Source organism: Pogoniulus pusillus, chromosome 37, assembly GCF_015220805.1.
Source record: "Pogoniulus pusillus isolate bPogPus1 chromosome 37, bPogPus1.pri, whole genome shotgun sequence".
NCBI classification, from domain to species: Eukaryota; Metazoa; Chordata; class Aves; order Piciformes; family Lybiidae; genus Pogoniulus; species Pogoniulus pusillus.
This window is the reverse complement of record NC_087300.1, coordinates 3,901,513-3,918,168: the sequence shown is the minus strand read 5'-3', so window position 1 is coordinate 3,918,168 and position 16,656 is coordinate 3,901,513. Positions and strand designations below refer to the sequence as shown.

The 16,656-nt window shown below is 58.6% G+C and overlaps 2 protein-coding genes and 1 long non-coding RNA gene across 8 annotated transcripts; all 3 read left to right on the top strand.

Annotated features, from left to right (window-relative positions):
* Window positions 1–381: 381 nt before the first annotated feature.
* On the top strand, window positions 382–9,394 carry LOC135190756 (ice-structuring glycoprotein-like). 4 transcript variants are annotated; one of them, XM_064172473.1, is made up of 5 exons: window positions 382–665; window positions 925–986; window positions 7,281–7,322; window positions 7,726–8,826; window positions 9,161–9,394. In XM_064172473.1, exons 2-5 carry the CDS (start codon window positions 983–985, stop codon window positions 9,235–9,237), a joined length of 1,224 nt encoding a protein of 407 aa, XP_064028543.1. In that variant the 5' UTR covers window positions 382–665; window positions 925–982; the 3' UTR covers window positions 9,238–9,394. The 4 variants fall into 4 exon arrangements, with proteins under 4 accessions (XP_064028543.1, XP_064028545.1, XP_064028544.1 ...); XM_064172475.1 differs by having other exon boundaries at window positions 888–986; XM_064172474.1 differs by having other exon boundaries at window positions 885–986.
* A 525-nt stretch (window positions 9,395–9,919) lies between these two features.
* LOC135190826 (uncharacterized) lies at window positions 9,920–11,764 on the top strand. 3 transcript variants are annotated; one of them, XR_010308643.1, is made up of 5 exons: window positions 9,920–9,995; window positions 10,255–10,316; window positions 10,653–10,691; window positions 11,024–11,083; window positions 11,534–11,764. It is a non-coding gene; the product is annotated as an uncharacterized LOC135190826 (long non-coding RNA). The 3 variants fall into 3 exon arrangements; XR_010308645.1 differs by having other exon boundaries at window positions 9,981–9,995; window positions 10,218–10,316; XR_010308644.1 differs by having other exon boundaries at window positions 9,981–9,995; window positions 10,215–10,316.
* A 192-nt stretch (window positions 11,765–11,956) lies between these two features.
* On the top strand, window positions 11,957–14,501 carry LOC135190836 (interferon alpha-inducible protein 27-like protein 2B). Its single transcript, XM_064172586.1, has 7 exons — window positions 11,957–12,050; window positions 12,299–12,363; window positions 12,815–13,048; window positions 13,317–13,364; window positions 13,697–13,858; window positions 14,016–14,102; window positions 14,223–14,501. The coding sequence occupies exons 2-7, from the start codon at window positions 12,360–12,362 to the stop codon at window positions 14,246–14,248; spliced, it is 561 nt and encodes a 186-aa protein (XP_064028656.1). The 5' UTR covers window positions 11,957–12,050; window positions 12,299–12,359; the 3' UTR covers window positions 14,249–14,501.
* The last annotated feature ends 2,155 nt before the right edge of the window (window positions 14,502–16,656 follow it).

The window sequence follows — 16,656 nt, the reverse complement described above, 5'->3', positions numbered from 1 at the left end:
AACACCTGCGCTGGCCTAGGTGGACCCTTCGGAGAGATGTTGTGTCCCTGGGGCTGGTAAAAAGGAACCAGATCAACTTGCAACTGGATTTGGTCCCCTTCAACCAGCTGCAGCGGCGCAAGCACCGCGGCACCACTGCGCCCCGAGGGGGTGCTGCTGGATCGAATGGCTGCAGCCTGCCCCGGGCGACTCAGGGTGAGGAGCGGGTGGCGGGAGCAGGGGAAAGGCCTTTGGGGGTTTGCAGGGTGGGGCTTAGAGGTTGCCCAGTGGCTGGGAAGCAGCTGGAGGGGCTGCGGCGCCGCTGCCAGCTGCTGCAAAAACTCTGTGCTGCCCCAACCCTAGTCTGACACTGCTGAGCTTTGCTGGTCCCAAGCCTGCTTGGGAATGCCCCATAAAGCCCCAGCCCCCATGGCAGGGGTGCGAGGAACCAGCCGCGGCTTGGTGCATGCTCCAAAACGTTGTCCCGGTCCCCTCCGGGGAGCCCCAGCCCCCTCTGGCAGCAGCAGGGCAGGGCAGGGATCCACACTGAGATGGATCAGAAGTCAGAGGAGGTGAAAGCACAGCGCACCCTGGGCACCTGCGGATCAGAGGGCACCCAAGGCTCCTGCCGCCAGCCCGGCAGCTCGCCGGTAGACCTGAGCTCTTGGTCGGAAGCAGGCAGAGAGGTTGGTGGCACAGGGTGTTGGGGTCCCAGCACGGGGGTTGGGGACAGCAGCCCTTCTCTGAGGGGATGCATTGCTCACCCCACGGGGCTGACATGAAACGCAGGGTGGGTGGGTCTGAACTGCCGTGGGGTGCTGGGAGCAGAATATGCTGGGAGGGAGCTGGGTGGTGGTGGCTGCGTGGGAGATCGAGTGCCCCCGGTGCCAGCTCACTGCCCACAGCAGCCTTGGCATAAGAAACTCTTGTTCGTGCTCCCCGAAGGCCCAGGCTCAGAGCAGACCCTGCACATCTCCAGCGGCTGTGCCCACTCCTGCCCAGCATGGGTAAGCTGATGGGGTCCGGGGCCCTGCAGCATGGCAGTGCAGGGCACAGGGGACAGCGGCCCCTGGGCACAGGACAAAGCTCCTGCTGCTGTTGAGGGAAGGCAGAGGGGGCTCAGGGTTGTTGTGGGGTGGGGCCAGGACTGGCATTGGAGCTGAGGGCTGTGCCATCAGGGCCTTGCTTCGTGGCAGCTGGGAGAAGGTGAGAGCCGCAGTGCCACTCTGGGAAGGGGCTGGGATGCTGCAGCATGCAGGAGGGACCTGGGTGTGGGGGAAGAGGGTGAAGCAGCCTTGGCACTGCTGCTCAGAGCATGGGCAAAAGTCTAACCCTGCCCTTGCCCTGTTCTGACTGGCCTCAGGCTTGGGCTGATTTCTCCTTCTTCTTCTCTTCCTGAGGCAGCAGAAGCCCCCAGAGCTGCAACATCTGCCCAGCGTGGGTCAGCTCAGCACAGGAGGCAGGACAGGCAGGAGAAGCACAAGAAGCATGGCAGAGAAGATAACGAGCAGCAGGGCAAGGAGGAAGAGGAGCAGCAGGACACACAGCAGGCAGGTAGAATGAGCATGCAGGCAGATGGGGCAGCCATGGGCAGTGAGCACCCTGGATGTGCACAGCCCTTCTCTCATCTCCTCCCGATGTAGGGGGCTTGCAGGGGCTGGTGGAGCTACTGCCAGTCCTGCTGCCCCAAACTTGTCTGACATCAGTTGCTCGACCTCACCTGAGCCAAGGTTTCCTCCCTGCCCTGCTGCTTGCCTTTTTCCTTCCCAGGGATGAAAGAGAAAATCATAGCACCATTAATTGGAGCTGTCATTGGAGCAGGTGGGAGTCTGCTGCTGGATGGCACTTCACTGCCTGGTGCTATCCCCAGGCTGGCCACGAGGACCTGGAAAAGCAGGGGGACTTTGGGTGCTGCTGGGAGGGAGGGGGCAGTGCTGGGTGATGGAGACCACTCTAACATCTCAGTGTCCTGCTGGCAGGATTGGCAGTTGTTTGTATCCCCTTGATTGCTGTGGTCTGGGTGTTGCTGGAGTCAGCTTAAGCAGTGGGTTTACATCTGCCGTGGTTGCCGCCGGTGCCAGCAGTGGTCTGATCCTGTCCACGTTGTCAGCTGGTAAGTGGGGAGGGCAAGGAGCTGAGCTCTGTGGGCTCATCCCTGCAGGGGTGCATGGGGTTCTATGCCCAAAAACAAGGCCTGCATTTGGTGGCAGCACTGGCTGGAGCCAGAAAGGCAGAGCAGGAAGGGGCTGGATGTGCTCAGGGCACAGAGCTTGCTCCAAGGCCACTGCCCTGGCACAGTCCAGGGAGGTGCTTGGCTGTTTCTGTCCAGTGCTCAGTCCCTCAGGAGGCAGCATCAATGCCCTTGGGGCATCACACCTCTGTCTGTCTTTGCATCAGGGAAGTACAAGAAGTAGATAACTCCAGAAGATGAATGTGAGCAAACCCCAGAAAGTTCCTGAGCCCAGGGTTCTGCCAGAGAGAGTGGCAGGAGCTGAGAAGTGCCCACAGACCCTGCTGTGACTTGGCCACTCTCTGAAGAGCTGCAGATCTGCCTGAGGCATAAAGGCATCAAAAGCAATAAAAGTGGTTTGCAGGTTGTGGTGTGGTGGAGGTTGGTGTCAGGAGTGGGGTGATGGTGTCAGGAGTGGGGTGGTGGTGATGATTGGTGTCAGGACTGGGGTGGTGGTTGGTGTCAGGAGTGGGGTGATGGTGTCAGGAGTGGAGTGGTGGTGATTGGTGCCTCAGTGGTTTGTCCCCTGCTGGTTGGTGCTGTGTGCAGTGTGCCGTTGAGGCCCAGGTACCCCTCAAGTGCCTCAAATCTCATGGAGCTGTCAGAGCAACCCCAGCCTGTCAGCATTGCCCATCCTGCCCCCTCTTGTCCCTGCAGTACTGAGACCCTGCCAGGGCTGTGGGTGGGTTTATGAGCTGTGTGCCACCCACACTGTGCATAGGGATGGACAAGAGAGTCCCACACGTGTCCCTAGCCTGGGTGACCATGGCTGTCCTTTGGGTTTGCATTTCCACACTTGCCAGAACTAATTACCTGAATAAAATGCATTAAGGGACAATGTTAACCAACCACTAGGCACAGGGTTTCTGACCACTTCCCCACTTCACATCCCTCTTGACCTTGTTGCCAGGTTTCTCTGTCTCCTGAAGTGAGCATCAGCTGTGCCTCTGCAGCCCCAGCTGGCCTCAGCTGCCCACAAGAAAGTGTCAGATTAATAATAATAGTATTAGCAGTAATAATAATAAGAATAAATAATAATAACTACTACAAGCCTGCTGACAGACTCCCTTAAGACTCCACTACAACAGATCCCCTGCTTTGCACCCCCAAACATTGCCAGGATGCATCCGTGGTGCCTGCTGATGCTCCTGGCTGCACCAGGCTGTGCTCAGCTTTGAATGCTCCTTCTTGAGGCTGCTGGCAGCATTTATGCAGCACCCATGTGAGCCCCAGGCAGCACCCCCTTGGCCGTGGCAGAGGCGTGAGGAGCCTCTCCAGGGCATCCTCCTCACCGCGGTCGTTCCTCTAATCCGGGAGCCGCGGGGTGAGAGGACTCCCCCTGGAGCACAGCTGCGGGGTGTGAGCCCCGGGCACGGGGGGGCCCAGCCTCGCTGTGCGGCTTCCTCCTCCTCAGGCAGAGTCGGACGTGCCCCAAGGGCTGCAGCCCTGCCTGGACCAGGAAGCTTAGGAAAGCGAAAGGAGAACGATCTCCTGCCAGCCTGCTGCCCTGGCACCAGCGAGGCTCCCGCGCCCTGCCTCTCGATCGTGACTGGAGCACAGGTTGGTGACTCGGGGTTCCGGGACCCCAATCCTCCTCTGAAGCACTGCGGGACCTGCACTCCTGTGAGCATTGCTCCGTCGGTCACTGCATTTTCCCTGCTGTGCTCCGCCCCCGAGCCTCCCCGGGTCCGGTACGGATGTTAGTCGGACACCACCCCCCTCCCGACCCCTGCTGGGACCCCCTATATATCTTTCTTGACATCGCCTCGCCCTCCACTCTGACCCCTCGAATGAAGATGCTCCCAGGCAGCCTCCCACCTCCACCCCTGGGGCATGACGCAAGGAGTGAGGTCAGCCCCAGCGCACAGCAGGCAGGGCGCCCGTGGGCTGGGGCAGCTGCTGCCAACCCCTCTGCCCCTGCCCTGCCTAGCACCAAGTGCTCAGCCCCCCCTGAGAGAGGCTTTCCTGACTGCCCTTTTCCTTCCTAGGGATGGCTGACAGTGCGGTGGCAGTGATCATTGGAACTGCTGTGGCACTGGGTGAGGATCTGGGGATCAGCCTCTTCTGCACTCTCTAGGACTGCATGGAAGGAGATGGTAGTGAGGCTGGTGCTGGTCTCTTCTCCCAGGTAACTGGCAATAGGATGAGAGGGAATGGGATTGAGCTCTTCCAGAAGAGGTTTAGGCTGGACATTAGGAAAAACTTCTCTGCTGAGAGAGTGGTGAGGAGGTGGAACAGGCTGCCCAGGGGAGCTGCCATCCCTGGAAGTGTTCCAGAACCACGTAGATGTGGTGCTTCAGGGTGTGGCTTAGTGGTCATGGTAACTGTGCTGCAGCTGGACTTGATGATCTCGATGGTCTTTCACAGCCTTGATGATTTTATGATTCTATTCTGTTTGATGATTTTCCCAAGGAGCAAAATACAGAACAGCCTCAAGTTGGCCCAGGGCAGGTTTAGGTTGGACACGAGGAACAATGTCTTGCCCAAACCAGCTATCAAGCCCTGGAACAGGCTGCCCAGGACAGCATTGGAGGCCCCCATCCATGCAAGGCTTTCCTGGAGAGACATGGTTTAGTGGTGGCCTGGTAGTGCTGGGCTAAGTGTTGGACCCAACTCTTGAAGGTCGTTTTGAACCAAAACGATTCTGTGGTTCTGTTAGCAGTGGTTTCACTGCCCAGTGCCATCCCAGCCTGGCAGCGAGGACACAGCTGGCCTGGGGACAGCTGCAAGTGCCAGGGAGACTTTGGGTGGTGCTGTGAGGGAGGGGCAGCACTGGGCTGTGCCTGGCATTGTGTCTGCACCTGCTGCTGCAGCCCTGCACACCTCTGCTCTTGCCCCCCAGCTTGGGGTTCCCCATGCTGCACCCCACAGCCCTGGCTCCCCACTCTGACACCTCTGTCCTTGCTGGGAGGCTGAGGGCAGTGCTCTGGAGGCAGAGGGACATGTGGGTCACAGAGACCACCCCAGCACCATCTTGTCCTCCCTGCAGGGGTAGGAGCCGTTGCTGTCCCGTGGGTCATTGGTGCGCTGGGAATGACAGGAACTGGCATCACCACTGTGGGCATGGCTAAAGCAGCTGCCTGGGCTGTAGCTGGTGCCGTGGGCTCGGCTGTCCTGAAGCCAGTGGGCAGCGCCATGTGCCACAGAATCGGTGAGTAGAGAGGGCAGGGAGCTGGGCTGGGCTCACCCCACAGGGGTTCTGCACTCAGCTTTGCTGCAGAGCCAAACCAACACTTGGACCCATCGATGATGTGAGGCCAAATCACCCCAAACTGTGGGGACAGGGTAAAGCCTCGATGTGGTGGGAAGAGTTGGGACCTGCTGGGGTTGGATGACAAGGCTCAGGCCATTGGGGCCGTGCAGGTGGCAGTGCTGGCCAGAGCCAGAAAGAGGGAGCAGAAAGTGGGCTGGATGTGCTCATGGCACAGAGCCTGCTACCAGGGCAGCACCCTGGCACAGTCCAGAGAGGTCCTAGGCTGTCTCTGCCCAGTGCTCAGTTCCTCAGCAGGCAGCATCGATGCCCTTGGAACATCACACCTCTGTCTGTGTCCAGGAAGTAGATAATGCCAGAAGAAGCAGCTGAGCACAGCTAAGAAGGTTCCTGAACTCCAGATTTCTGCCAGACAGTGTGAAAGAAAGTCCTCTCAGAAGTGCCCCTGCAGCGACTTGGCCACTCTCTGGAGAGCTGCAGCTCTGCCTGAGCCTTAAAGGCATCGAAAGCAATAAAAGTGGTTTGCAGGTTGCAGTGTGGTGGTGGCTGGTGTCAGCAGTGGGGTGGTGGTGGTGACAGGTGTCAGCAGTGGGGTGGTGGTGGTTGGTGTGATGCTGCTTTGTGCCCTGCTGATTGGTGCCAGCAGTGTGCAGTTGGAGTCCAGGACTCTGCCAAGCATCTCCTGATTCGTGGGATTTCCAGGAACAGCCCCAGCCTGTCAGCATTGCCCATCCTGCCCCTCTCTGCCCCCACAGCACTGAGACCCTGGCAGGGCTGTGGGTGGGTTTGTTATGAGCTCTGTGCTGTGCGTGGGGACCTCACCACAACCCCTGTGCCTGTCATGGGAGCAGGGTTGAGAGGACTCCACTGTGAGCCAGCCCTGACATTCAGTCCTAGGGATGGGAAGAGCCTCAGCCCCACTGCCCAGCACCTTCCTGCAGCAGAACCAGGCACACCAAGAGTCAAGGCCGAGGTGGGGCAAGAAGTCAGGAGAGTGAAAACAAACGAGTTTCTCGGAAATGTGCTGCTCTTCAGCCAACAATCCCAGCCCCCAGCATCCCAGCTCCCAGCATCCCAGCCCCCAGCATCCGGCCCCCAGCTCCCAGCATCCCGCCCCCAGCATTCCAGCAGCTCTGAGCTCTTGGTCGGAAGCAGGCAGAGAGGTTGGTGGCACAGGGTGTTGGGGTCCCAGCACGGGGGTTGGGGACAGCAGCCCTTCTCTGAGGGGATGCATTGCTCACCCCACGGGGCTGACATGAAACGCAGGGTGGGTGGGTCTGAACTGTTGTGGGGTGCTGGGAGCAGAATATGCTGGGAGGGAGCTGGGTGGTGGTGGCTGTGTGGGAGATCGAGTGCCCCCGGTGCCAGCTCACTGCCCACAGCAGCCTTGGCATAAGAAACTCTTGTTTGTGCTCCCCGAAGGCCCAGGCTCAGAGCAGACCCTGCGCATCTCCAGCGGCTGTCCCCACTCCTGCCCAGCATGGGTAAGCTGATGGGGTCCGGGGCCCTGCAGCATGGCAGTGCAGGGTACAGGGGACAGCAGCCTCTGGGCACAGGACAAAGCTCCTGCTGCTGTTGAGGGAAAGAGAGTGGGTTCGGGGTTGTTGTGGGGTGGGGCCAGCGCCGGCATTGGAGCTGAGGGCTGTGCCGTCAGGGCCTTGCTTCGTGGCAGCTGGGAGAAGGTGAGAGCCGCAGTGCCACTCTGGGAAGGGGCTGGGATGCTGCTGGGAAGGGGCTCAGGCTGCTGCAGTGGTCAGGAGGGGTGTGGGGGTGGGACCAGGCGATGCCCAGAATGAGGGCAGCATCTGAGCCCTGCTCTTGCCCCGTGTCTGACCTTCCTCCATGTCTCCTTATCCACAGTTCCTCTCAGCTCTCTCGTGGGAGCTTTCGTGGTAATCATCGGTAAGGCTCTGGTTGGCATGGGCATGGCTGATGGCACAGGGAAATCAGCCACTGCCTGGGGCTGCCCGCTGCCGCTTTCCGCACACAGACCAGAACACTGCCCCCGTCCCTGTCCCGGGAAGGCGATGTACAGGACCTGGCTGCGGGGGCATTTGTCCCGGGACCTCCTGCTCTGCTTTGGGCTGTGCCAGCACTCTGCCTGCGTGCAGCCGATGTGGAGGGTGGGGGGGACTGAGCTGCCGGGTGGGGCTGACGGTTTCGCTGCTTGGGGACAGCAGGCAGCAGGGCCCTGTGGGTGCCGGCAGTGGGTGGAGGAGCCCTGGCCAGAGCTGCCCGGAGCGATGGCAGCAGCCGAGCCCCGCTCCGGCCCCGTGTCCGACCACCCTCTCTCTCCTGTGCGCAGTTGCTGTCGGTGCGGCCATACGCGCGCAGAGGGCGCAGAGGGCGGACCATGGATTTTGGGACGGTTCCCATTTCCCGACGGCAGAACCAAAGCACAGCGATGCCTGGTCTAGGAAAGCACAGCGCAGGGAGCAGGGCAGGCAGCAGGACAAGAAGCATGGCAGAAAAGATGATGAGCAGCGTGACAAGGAGGAAGACGAGCAGCGTGACAAGGAGGAAGACGAGCAGCAGAGCATGCAGGAAGACAGGAACCAAAGGGCAGGCAGCATGAGCAGGCAGGCAGGTAGGCTACCCGTGGACAGTCAGCACCCTGGATGTGGTCCTTCTGCGTTCTACTCCCGACCCGATGGAATTTCAAGGGCCGAGGAATCTGTCGTCTACCCTGCTCACCCCGACCTGCCTGGCACCAGATGCATGACAGTGCCCAAGCGAAGATTTCCTGCCTGTCCTGATGCCTGCCCTCCTGGTGGCCTGCCTGCCAGCAGTCCAGCCAGTGCGGCTATCAGCACTCCAGCCAGTGCGGCTATCAGCGCTCCAGCCAGTGCTGCTATCAGCGCTCCGGCCAGTGCTGCTATCAGCGCTCCGGCCAGTGCTGCTATCAGCGCTCCGGCCAGTGCTGCTATCAGCGCTCCGGCCAGTGCTGCTATCAGCGCTCCGGCCAGTGCTGCTATCAGCGCTCCGGACAGTGCTGCTATCAGCGCTCCAGCCAGTGCTGCTATCAGCGCTCCGGCCAGTGCGGCTATCAGTGCTCCGGCCAGTGCTGCTATCAGTGCTCCGGCCAGTGCTGCTATCAGCGCTCCAGCCAGTGCTGCTATCAGTGCTCCAGCCAGTGCTGCTATCAGTGCTCCGGCCAGTGCGGCTATCAGTGCTCCGCCCAGTACTCCTGCCTGCCCTCCTGGTGGTGTGTCTGCCAGCACTCCGGCCAGTGCTCCTGCCTGCCCTCCTGGTGCCCTGCCTGCCAGCCCTCCGGCCAGTGCTCCTGCCTGCCCTCCTGGTGGCCTGCCTGCCAGCACTCCGGCCAGTGCTCCTGCCTGCCCTCCTGCCCATTCTCTTATGAAAGGAGAAATCATAGCAGGAGCCATTGGAGCTGTTATTGGAGCAGGTGAGACTGGTGTTGGATGCCTGGTGCCAGCCCAGGTTGGCAGTGGGAACCCAGAAAAGCTGGGGGTGGGCTGTGAGTTTCACAGAGACTTTGTGTGCTGCTGTGAGGGAGGGGCAGCACTGGGCTGTGCCTGGCATCGTGTCTGCACTTGCTGCAGCAGCCCTGCACACCTCTGTTCTTCCCCCCAGCATGAGGCTCCCTACGCTGACCCCACAGCCCTGGCTCCTCACTGTGATGCCTCTGGCTCTGCTGAGAGGCTGGATCCAGTGCTTTGGTGGCAGGGGGAGACGTGGGTCACAGAGACCAACCTAACATTACGGCGTCCTGCCGGCAGGAGTGGCACTTCTTGTCCTGTTGGTGACAGCTGCAGACGACGAAGCCACCGTAAGCAGCAGGTATTGGCTGCTCTGACTGCCTCTGGTGCCAGCAGTTTCGAGGGGACAACTGGGCTGAAGCAAGTTGGTGAGTGGGGAGGGCAGGGAGCTGAGCATGCTGGGCCACTCTCTGAAGAGCTGCAGCTCTGCATGAGCCATGAATGCATTAAAAGCAATAAAAGCACATTGCCAGCTGTGGTGTTGTGGTGGTTGGTGTCAGGACTGGTGCCATAGAGCTGCATGCCATCGTGTGGTTGGTGCCGTGGTAGACAGTGTGCGGTTGGGGTCCAGGACTCTGCCAAGCACCTCCTGATTCGTGGGATTTCCAGGAACAGCCCCAGCCTGTCAGCATTGCCCATCCTGCCCCTCTCTGCCCCCACAGCACTGAAACCCTGCCAGGGCTGTGGGTGGGTTTGTTATGAGCTCTGTGCTGTGCGTGGGGACCTCACCACAACCCCTGTGCCCATCACGGGAGCAGGGTTGAGGGGACTCCACTGTGAGCCAGCCCTGACATTCAGTCCTAGGGATGGGAAGAGCCTCAGCCCCACTGCCCAGCACCTTCCTGCAGCAGAACCAGGCACACCAAGAGTCAAGGCCGAGGTGGGGCAAGAAGTGAGGAAAGTGAAAGCAAACGAGTTTCTCGGAAATGTGCTGATCTTCAGCCAACAATCCCAGCCCCCAGCATCCCGCCCCCAGCATCCCGCCCCCAGCATCCAGCATACAACCCCTAGCTCCCAGCATCCTGCCCCCAGCATTCCAGCAGCGCTGAGCTCTTGGTCGGAAGCAGGCAGAGAGGTTGGTGGCACAGGGTGTTGGGGTCCCAGCACGGGGGGTTGGGGACAGCAGCCCTTCTCTGAGGGGATGCATTGCTCACCCCATGGGGCTCTATGAAACGCAGGGTGGGTGGGTCTGAACTGCCGTGGGGTGCTGGGAGCAGAATATGGTGGGAGGGAGCTGGGTGGTGGTGGCTGTGTGGGAGATCGAGTGCCCCCGGTGCCAGCTCACTGCCCACAGCAGCCTTGGCATAAGAAACTCTTGTTCGTGCTCCCCGAAGGCCCAGGCTCAGAGCAGACCCTGCACATCTCCAGCGGCTGTGCCCACTCCTGCCCAGCATGGGTAAGCTGATGGGGTCCGGGGCCCTGCAGCATGGCAGTGCAGGGCACAGGGGACAGCGGCCCCTGGGCACAGGACAAAGCTCCTGCTGCTGTTGAGGGAAGGCAGAGGGGGCTCAGGGTTGTGCCATCAGGGCCTTGCTTCGTGGCAGCTGGGAGAAGGTGAGAGCCGCAGTGCCACTGCTGGGAAGGGGCTGGGATGCTGCTGGGAAGGGCCCAGGCTGCTGCAGTGGTCAGGAGGGGTGTGGGGGTGGGACCAGGGGATGCCCAGAATGAGGGCAGCATCTGAGCCCTGCTCTTGCCCCGTGTCTGACCTTCCTCCATGTCTCCTTTGCCACAGCTGTTGCTGGCCTTCTCATCGGAGCAATCCTGGCACTGGGTAAGGATCTGGTTGGCACATGGATGGCACAGGGAGATAAATCCCTGTCTGGGGCTTTGCACACACAGCCCCCCTCCTGAGGGGTGCTGCCCCCATCCCCTAAATACTGCCCCTCTCCCGGAAAGGCCATGTGCAGGACCTGGCAGGGGGGTGGGAGGGTTTCCCTGGGACCACCCAATTTGCTTTGGGCTGTCCCAAAACTCTGCCTCCATGCAGGCAATTGTTGAGGGTGGGGGACGTGTGTGACTGAGATGCCAGCAGGGGTTGAGGGGTTTTGTTCCTGGGGACTCACCTCTGCCTTCGGATGTGACCACTGCTGCTCTTGCGTGCAGGACCCTCTGTGGCTCTGATCCTGATTGCATTGGGTTTGTATTCTCGTCTTGCCAAAGAAGGTAAGCAGAGTGTGAGAGACCCTGGAGAGTGCTCTCAGCCAGGTGCCCACGGGGTCACAGCAGTGCACACCCTTTTCTGATGTCCCCCAGTGGTACTAGCAGCACGGAGAGGGACTGGGGTGGTGATGGAAGCAGGGACCCTTGGGTTCTGCCCATTTCGGGGTGGCTGATGCAGCCCTGCTGGCTGTGCTGGCCTGGCTGCTGGGATGTCAGATGGTGAGCAACCTGATGGTGCTCCTCCCTGGGGTGCTTCTCCTCAGGATGTTTGTTCTGTGCCCCTTTTCAGGGTATTGCTCCTCCTTGGAATACTGCTTCTTAGGTGTTCCTTCTCTGTGCTCGTATCTGGGGTGCTCTTCCTTGGGGTGCTAATTCTCAGGATGGTCCCCCAGACAATAGGGACATGATGCCAAGGCTGGGGAATTCGGGCTGATTTGTTCTCCTCTTCCTCAGGGTCAGAAAACTCCAATCCTCTGAATTTCAAGATGTGTTTTGGCATTCAAGTTGGAGCAAACTGACCTCCCTGGATCCCCACTGGAACCCTCACTGATGTCTGCCATGACCCCCAAAACCAGATCCTGTCTGGGATCTGCTACATCTGTCCTGTGACACCTGGTCCCCTTCCCCTCTCCCCCTTTGCTGTATCTGACCCCTCAAATAAAGATGCCCCAACGCTGCCTTCCACCTCCTGCTCCATGTGGTGATGGTCTGGGTGGGCACTGCCAAATGCAGCTCTCTGCCTCCGTGTAGTGAAGCTCTGAGTGGGGATGATGGGGTGGGGCAGCACCAGGTCTGGCTCCAGCAGAATCAGGCACACCAAAGGTTAAATCCCGACCTGGACCTTGGACTCTGGGAAAGTGAAAGTGAAAGAATGACTTGCTGGGAAGCTTCGTATCAGCCTAAGGCTCCTGCCACCAGTGCTAGGTGTTCTGCGGTGGAACTGAGCTCTTGGTTGGCAGCAAACAGACAGGTAGGTGGCACAGGGTGTTGGGATCCCAGCATGGGTGTTGGGGTCCCAGCATGGATCCCAGCATCCCATTTTCTGATGGGAAGGACCAAAGAGGGGGGGCAGCTCACCCTGCTGGGCTGACATGAAACAAGGAGTCTGCAATGGAGTGGTTGGAGTGGCTTAAGGGGCAGGATGGGGTAGGAGGGGGGCATCCACTCAACACCCACAGCTCCCTTGGCATAAGAAACTCTTGTTCTTGCTCCCTGAAGGACCAGGCTCAGAGCAGACCCTGCACGCCTGCCCCAGCAGCTGCCCCCATTCCAGCCCAGCATGGGTAAGCTGAGGGTGCTTGCTGTTGCTGGCCCCATGCTGCAGGGTACCCACGAGGTCACCAGACTGCACCCCCTGTTTTGGCCCTGTGGGTGGTAGCAGCAGCACGGAGAGGGACTGGGGAGGCCACGGGAGCAGGGCCCTCAGCGTTCCACCTGCTTTGGGGTGTGCAGTACAGCCCTACTGGCAGTGCTGGCCTGGCAGAGGGGATGTCTGCTGGGGAGCAGCCTGATGGTGCTCCAGCATGGGGTGCTTCTCCTCGAGGTGCTTCTCCTCATGTTGTTTCTCCCCACGTTGCTCCTCCTCAGGGTGCTCCTTCTCAGGGGGTTCCTCTTTGGGTGCTCCCTGAGAAAATGAGAGCCCCATTTTGGAGCTGGGGCTGGGCTGGGGGGGGGTCCTCCTCTTCCTTGGCAGGAGGAATCCCCACCCCTGTGAAGTCTTCCCTGTCTGTGCAGCACAGCCCAGCACTCCAGATGGGCAGCACAATATGCAGCAAGACAAACAGCAAGGCAAGCAGCAGCATAAGGAGGAAGATAGGCAGCATGATGAGGAGGAAGATGAGCAACATGGTGATCCAGGAGCTGTGCCACAGAGTGGGCCAGTAGATGGGTCAGGTGTTGATTCAGGAGCCAAGACACCTTTCAAGCCAGGAGATGGACCACATGGTGATCCAGGAGATAGGCCAAGAGGTGAGTGAGAAGGCAAGAAGCATCAGGTAGTTCTGATGGGCAGCCAGGGAGGTGAGCATCCTGGGTTGCTCCCCTTCTGCCCTTTCCTCCTGGCCAGCAGCAGCAGGACTGCTCCCATCAGGGCTGCAGGGGCTGAAGCTGAGGACACTGCTGGACTGGGGGAGCTGCTGCTGGCCCCAGCACCCCTGCCCTGCCTGGCACTGAGTGCTCAGCCTTGCTTGAGCAAAGCTTTCCTGCCTGCCCTCCTGATTGCTCTTTTCCTTCCTAGACAAGAGGAGAGTCTTTGGAGGTGCCATTGGAGCTGCTGTTGGAATAGGTGGGTCTGGTGTGGGATGAGCTGCAGCTTCAGTGCCTGGTGCCATCCCCAGCCTGACAATGGGGATGCAGTTGGGCTGGGGCAGGGAGGGAGTGTCAGGGAGACTTTGAGTGGTGCTCTGATGGAGAGGCAGCACTGAGCTGTGCCTGGCATCATGTCTGCACCTGCTACTGCAACCTTGCACACCTCTGCTCTTGTCCCCTAGCATGAGGTTCCTCCTGTGGCACCCCACAGCCCTGGCTCTCTGCCCTAACACCTCTGTCCTTGCTGGGAGGCTGGTTGCAGTGCTCTGGTAGCAGGGACAGATGTGGGTCACTGTGTTCTGTGGGCAGGAGTGGCACTGATTGGCATCCCAGTGTGCATCGCTGCAGTGGGATTTGGGGCATCTGGCATTGCTGCGGGGTCCATCGCCGCCAAGATGATGTCTGCAACTGCCATAGCCAACGCTGGAGCAGTGCCTGCTGGCAGCCTGGTGGCCACCCTGCAGTCAGTGGGTGAGTGGAGAGGGCAGGGAGCTGAGCTGTGCTGGGCTCAGCCGGACAGGGATGCCTGCTCCCCCGCCAGCCCTCATCTGTCTGTGCCCACAGCTCAGTCCCACAGAAGGCAACGTTGATGCCCCTGGGGTACCAACAGCTCTTTCTGTCTTTGCAGGAGCTGCAGGTTTTGCTACTAGTACCAAATTTTATCTGGCAAGTGCCCTGGGCTCAGTCGGTCACATTATCGGCAAGAGATTATCAGGTACACCTCCCAGTGAGAAATCCAATCAGAGCCAACAAGGTTCCTGAGCCTCCAGCGTCACATCCCTCAGCAGGCAGCATCAGTGCTCCAGGGGCATCACTCCCCTTTCTGTCTTTGCAGGACGAAAGAAGCCCAAGAAGAAGTAAAGCCCAGCTGAGGAGCCTGAGCAAGACCAGGAAGCTTCCTGAGCCTCAGGTCTCTGGCAGGCAGCACTGCAGGAGCTGGGAAGCCCCACGGAGACCTCCTTAAAAATCTGTGGGATTCTGCTTTTTGGAACTTCAGATTGCAACACGGTGCAGGAAATGAGGATGCACTCAGTGCTGAGGAAGGTTAAAGGGGTTTAAATCACTTTTCCAGCATGCAGATGTGATTCAAATAAAAGCTATATTGGGGGTCCCAGTGATTGACTTGTGAATGGCAGACCTGGATACATGCAGCATCTCCTGACTGCTGCCCTGCTCCTTCCCAGGCAGTCAGGGAAGCAGCAGGCAGAGGCAGCTGCATTCTTGCAGGGCGTTCCTACGCTCCCAGAACGGGTTGGGCTGGAAGAGGCTTTGAAGATCATCCAGATCCATGTACAGGGACACCTCCCACTAGCCCAGGTTGCTCAGGGCAACCAACCTGGGCTCAAACACCTCCGACCTATGCTCAGACACCTCCAGGGAGGTGACATCCAGGATGAGGAGGTGCAGGCAATGCAGAGGTTCCTGGATCGTTCCCTTCTCCTCCTGACAGAGTTTCTGGGCACGACTGCGTGCAGCAGACACAGCTCAGGCTTCCCTTATCCCTTTCCAGAGGGATATGATTTTCCCTGAAGCATTCTCTCAGCCATCCCAACCCCAAACTGAGTGACTGCCCCAGGTTTCTGCCAGGCTGCAGGAGCTGGGAAGCCCCACGGAGGACCACCCCCACCCCACCCCCCTTAAAAATCAGTGGGATTCTGCTTTGTGGAACTTCAGATTGCAACACAGTGCAGAAAATGAAGATGCACTCAGTACTGAGGAAGGTTAAAGGGTTTTTTTTTTAATCACTTTTCCAGACTACAGAGACAATTCAAACAAAAAAAAAACCCAACCCACCCTATTTTTGGGCTCTCAATAATTCACTTCTGAATACCATACATTGAACTCTATAAATTCTCATATAAGAAAAAGTCTTTTCAATCATATTTTTATATTTAGTATAGGTTATGATGCACTGGTGACCTATTGAAACCTTTTGAAGTAACACTTTGCAGTTATATAGCACCTTTCATCAGGGGTAGCTGCAAAGCATCCGACAGAATTTAGCCTCATAATGCCCAAACGAGGTAGGAAAAGGCTTGGCCAATTTACAGCTGGGTGCACCCGAGGTACAGATTGGTAAGGGATCAACCATGAGGCTTGACTGGTGCAACAGTCGTGGTGTGATGTGTACCCTTGCACCCTGGGCTGGCTGATGGGTCAGTGGCTTAGCTGGGGACAAAGTCCAACGTCATCCCCCACGTCCTTCTCTGAGAGGAAGAAGCTGGGAGCTGGCTGGGTCCCTGCTGGTCCAGAAGAGCTTTTGACATGGTTCTGGCTTGTCGTGTTAGAAAGATGTAGAAAAGAGAGTAGGAAGTCCAAGACTTGTAGAGCCAAGACCCTAGGTGGTTGTTGATGTGTCTATGGTCAGCTCTGACCCACAGGCCACAGCTACTTCAGTCCAAGAGCCTGACCCCAGGGAAGCTGGACCTGACCTGTGTCGACATTGTGCACTTGAGATGCATTTTGAGATGTGCTGCTGGATGCTTTGTTTGGGCCTGACAGCTGAATTGTACTAAATTCCCTCTTCTCCTCCCACCTACCACATTGCAGGGTTGGTTTATTTAATAAGGACTGTGCTGAAAAAACATTTGAAGTCTAAATCCTCTCTCCCTTGTTCATGGACAAAGATAAAGATTGCCTTTGCCTCCTGGGCTCAGCTGAGGTACCTGGCTGAATGCTCAGGGATGCAAACCAAGAGCAGCTCTGTTAACTTCCCAGGCTCAGCCCAGGTTCCTGGCTGAAAGCTTAGGGATGCAAACCAACAGAGATACAGTGTCTGTGTGGCCCTCCCAGACTCAAAACAGGTTCCTGACTGAAAGCTTAGGGATGCAAACCAACAGAGATACAGTGCCTGTGTGGCCCTCCCAGACTCAAAACAGGTTCCTGACTGAAAGCTTAGGGATGCAAACCAACAGAGATACAGTGCCTGTGTGGCCCTCCCAGACTCAAGACAGGTTCCTGACTGAAAGCTTAGGGATGCAAACTAACAGAGATACAGAGCCTGTGTGGACTTCCCAGACCTCAGCCTGGCTTGAATGCCCAGGATGTGCACACCTCACAGCAGCTACCCTGAAGAGCAAAGGCTTATGTGTATTTGAAGTATGGACAGGTAAGCAGCACAGGGAGGGAGTGGAGGCCCTCCCCAGTGCCCTGGACCCCAGCAAATGCATGAGAATACAAAGGAAGACTCCTTGGGGAGCTGCACCTGGACACCCATCTGTAAAACTGAATATAAAGACATGAGCAATGCCTGCTAAGGTGTGGACCTC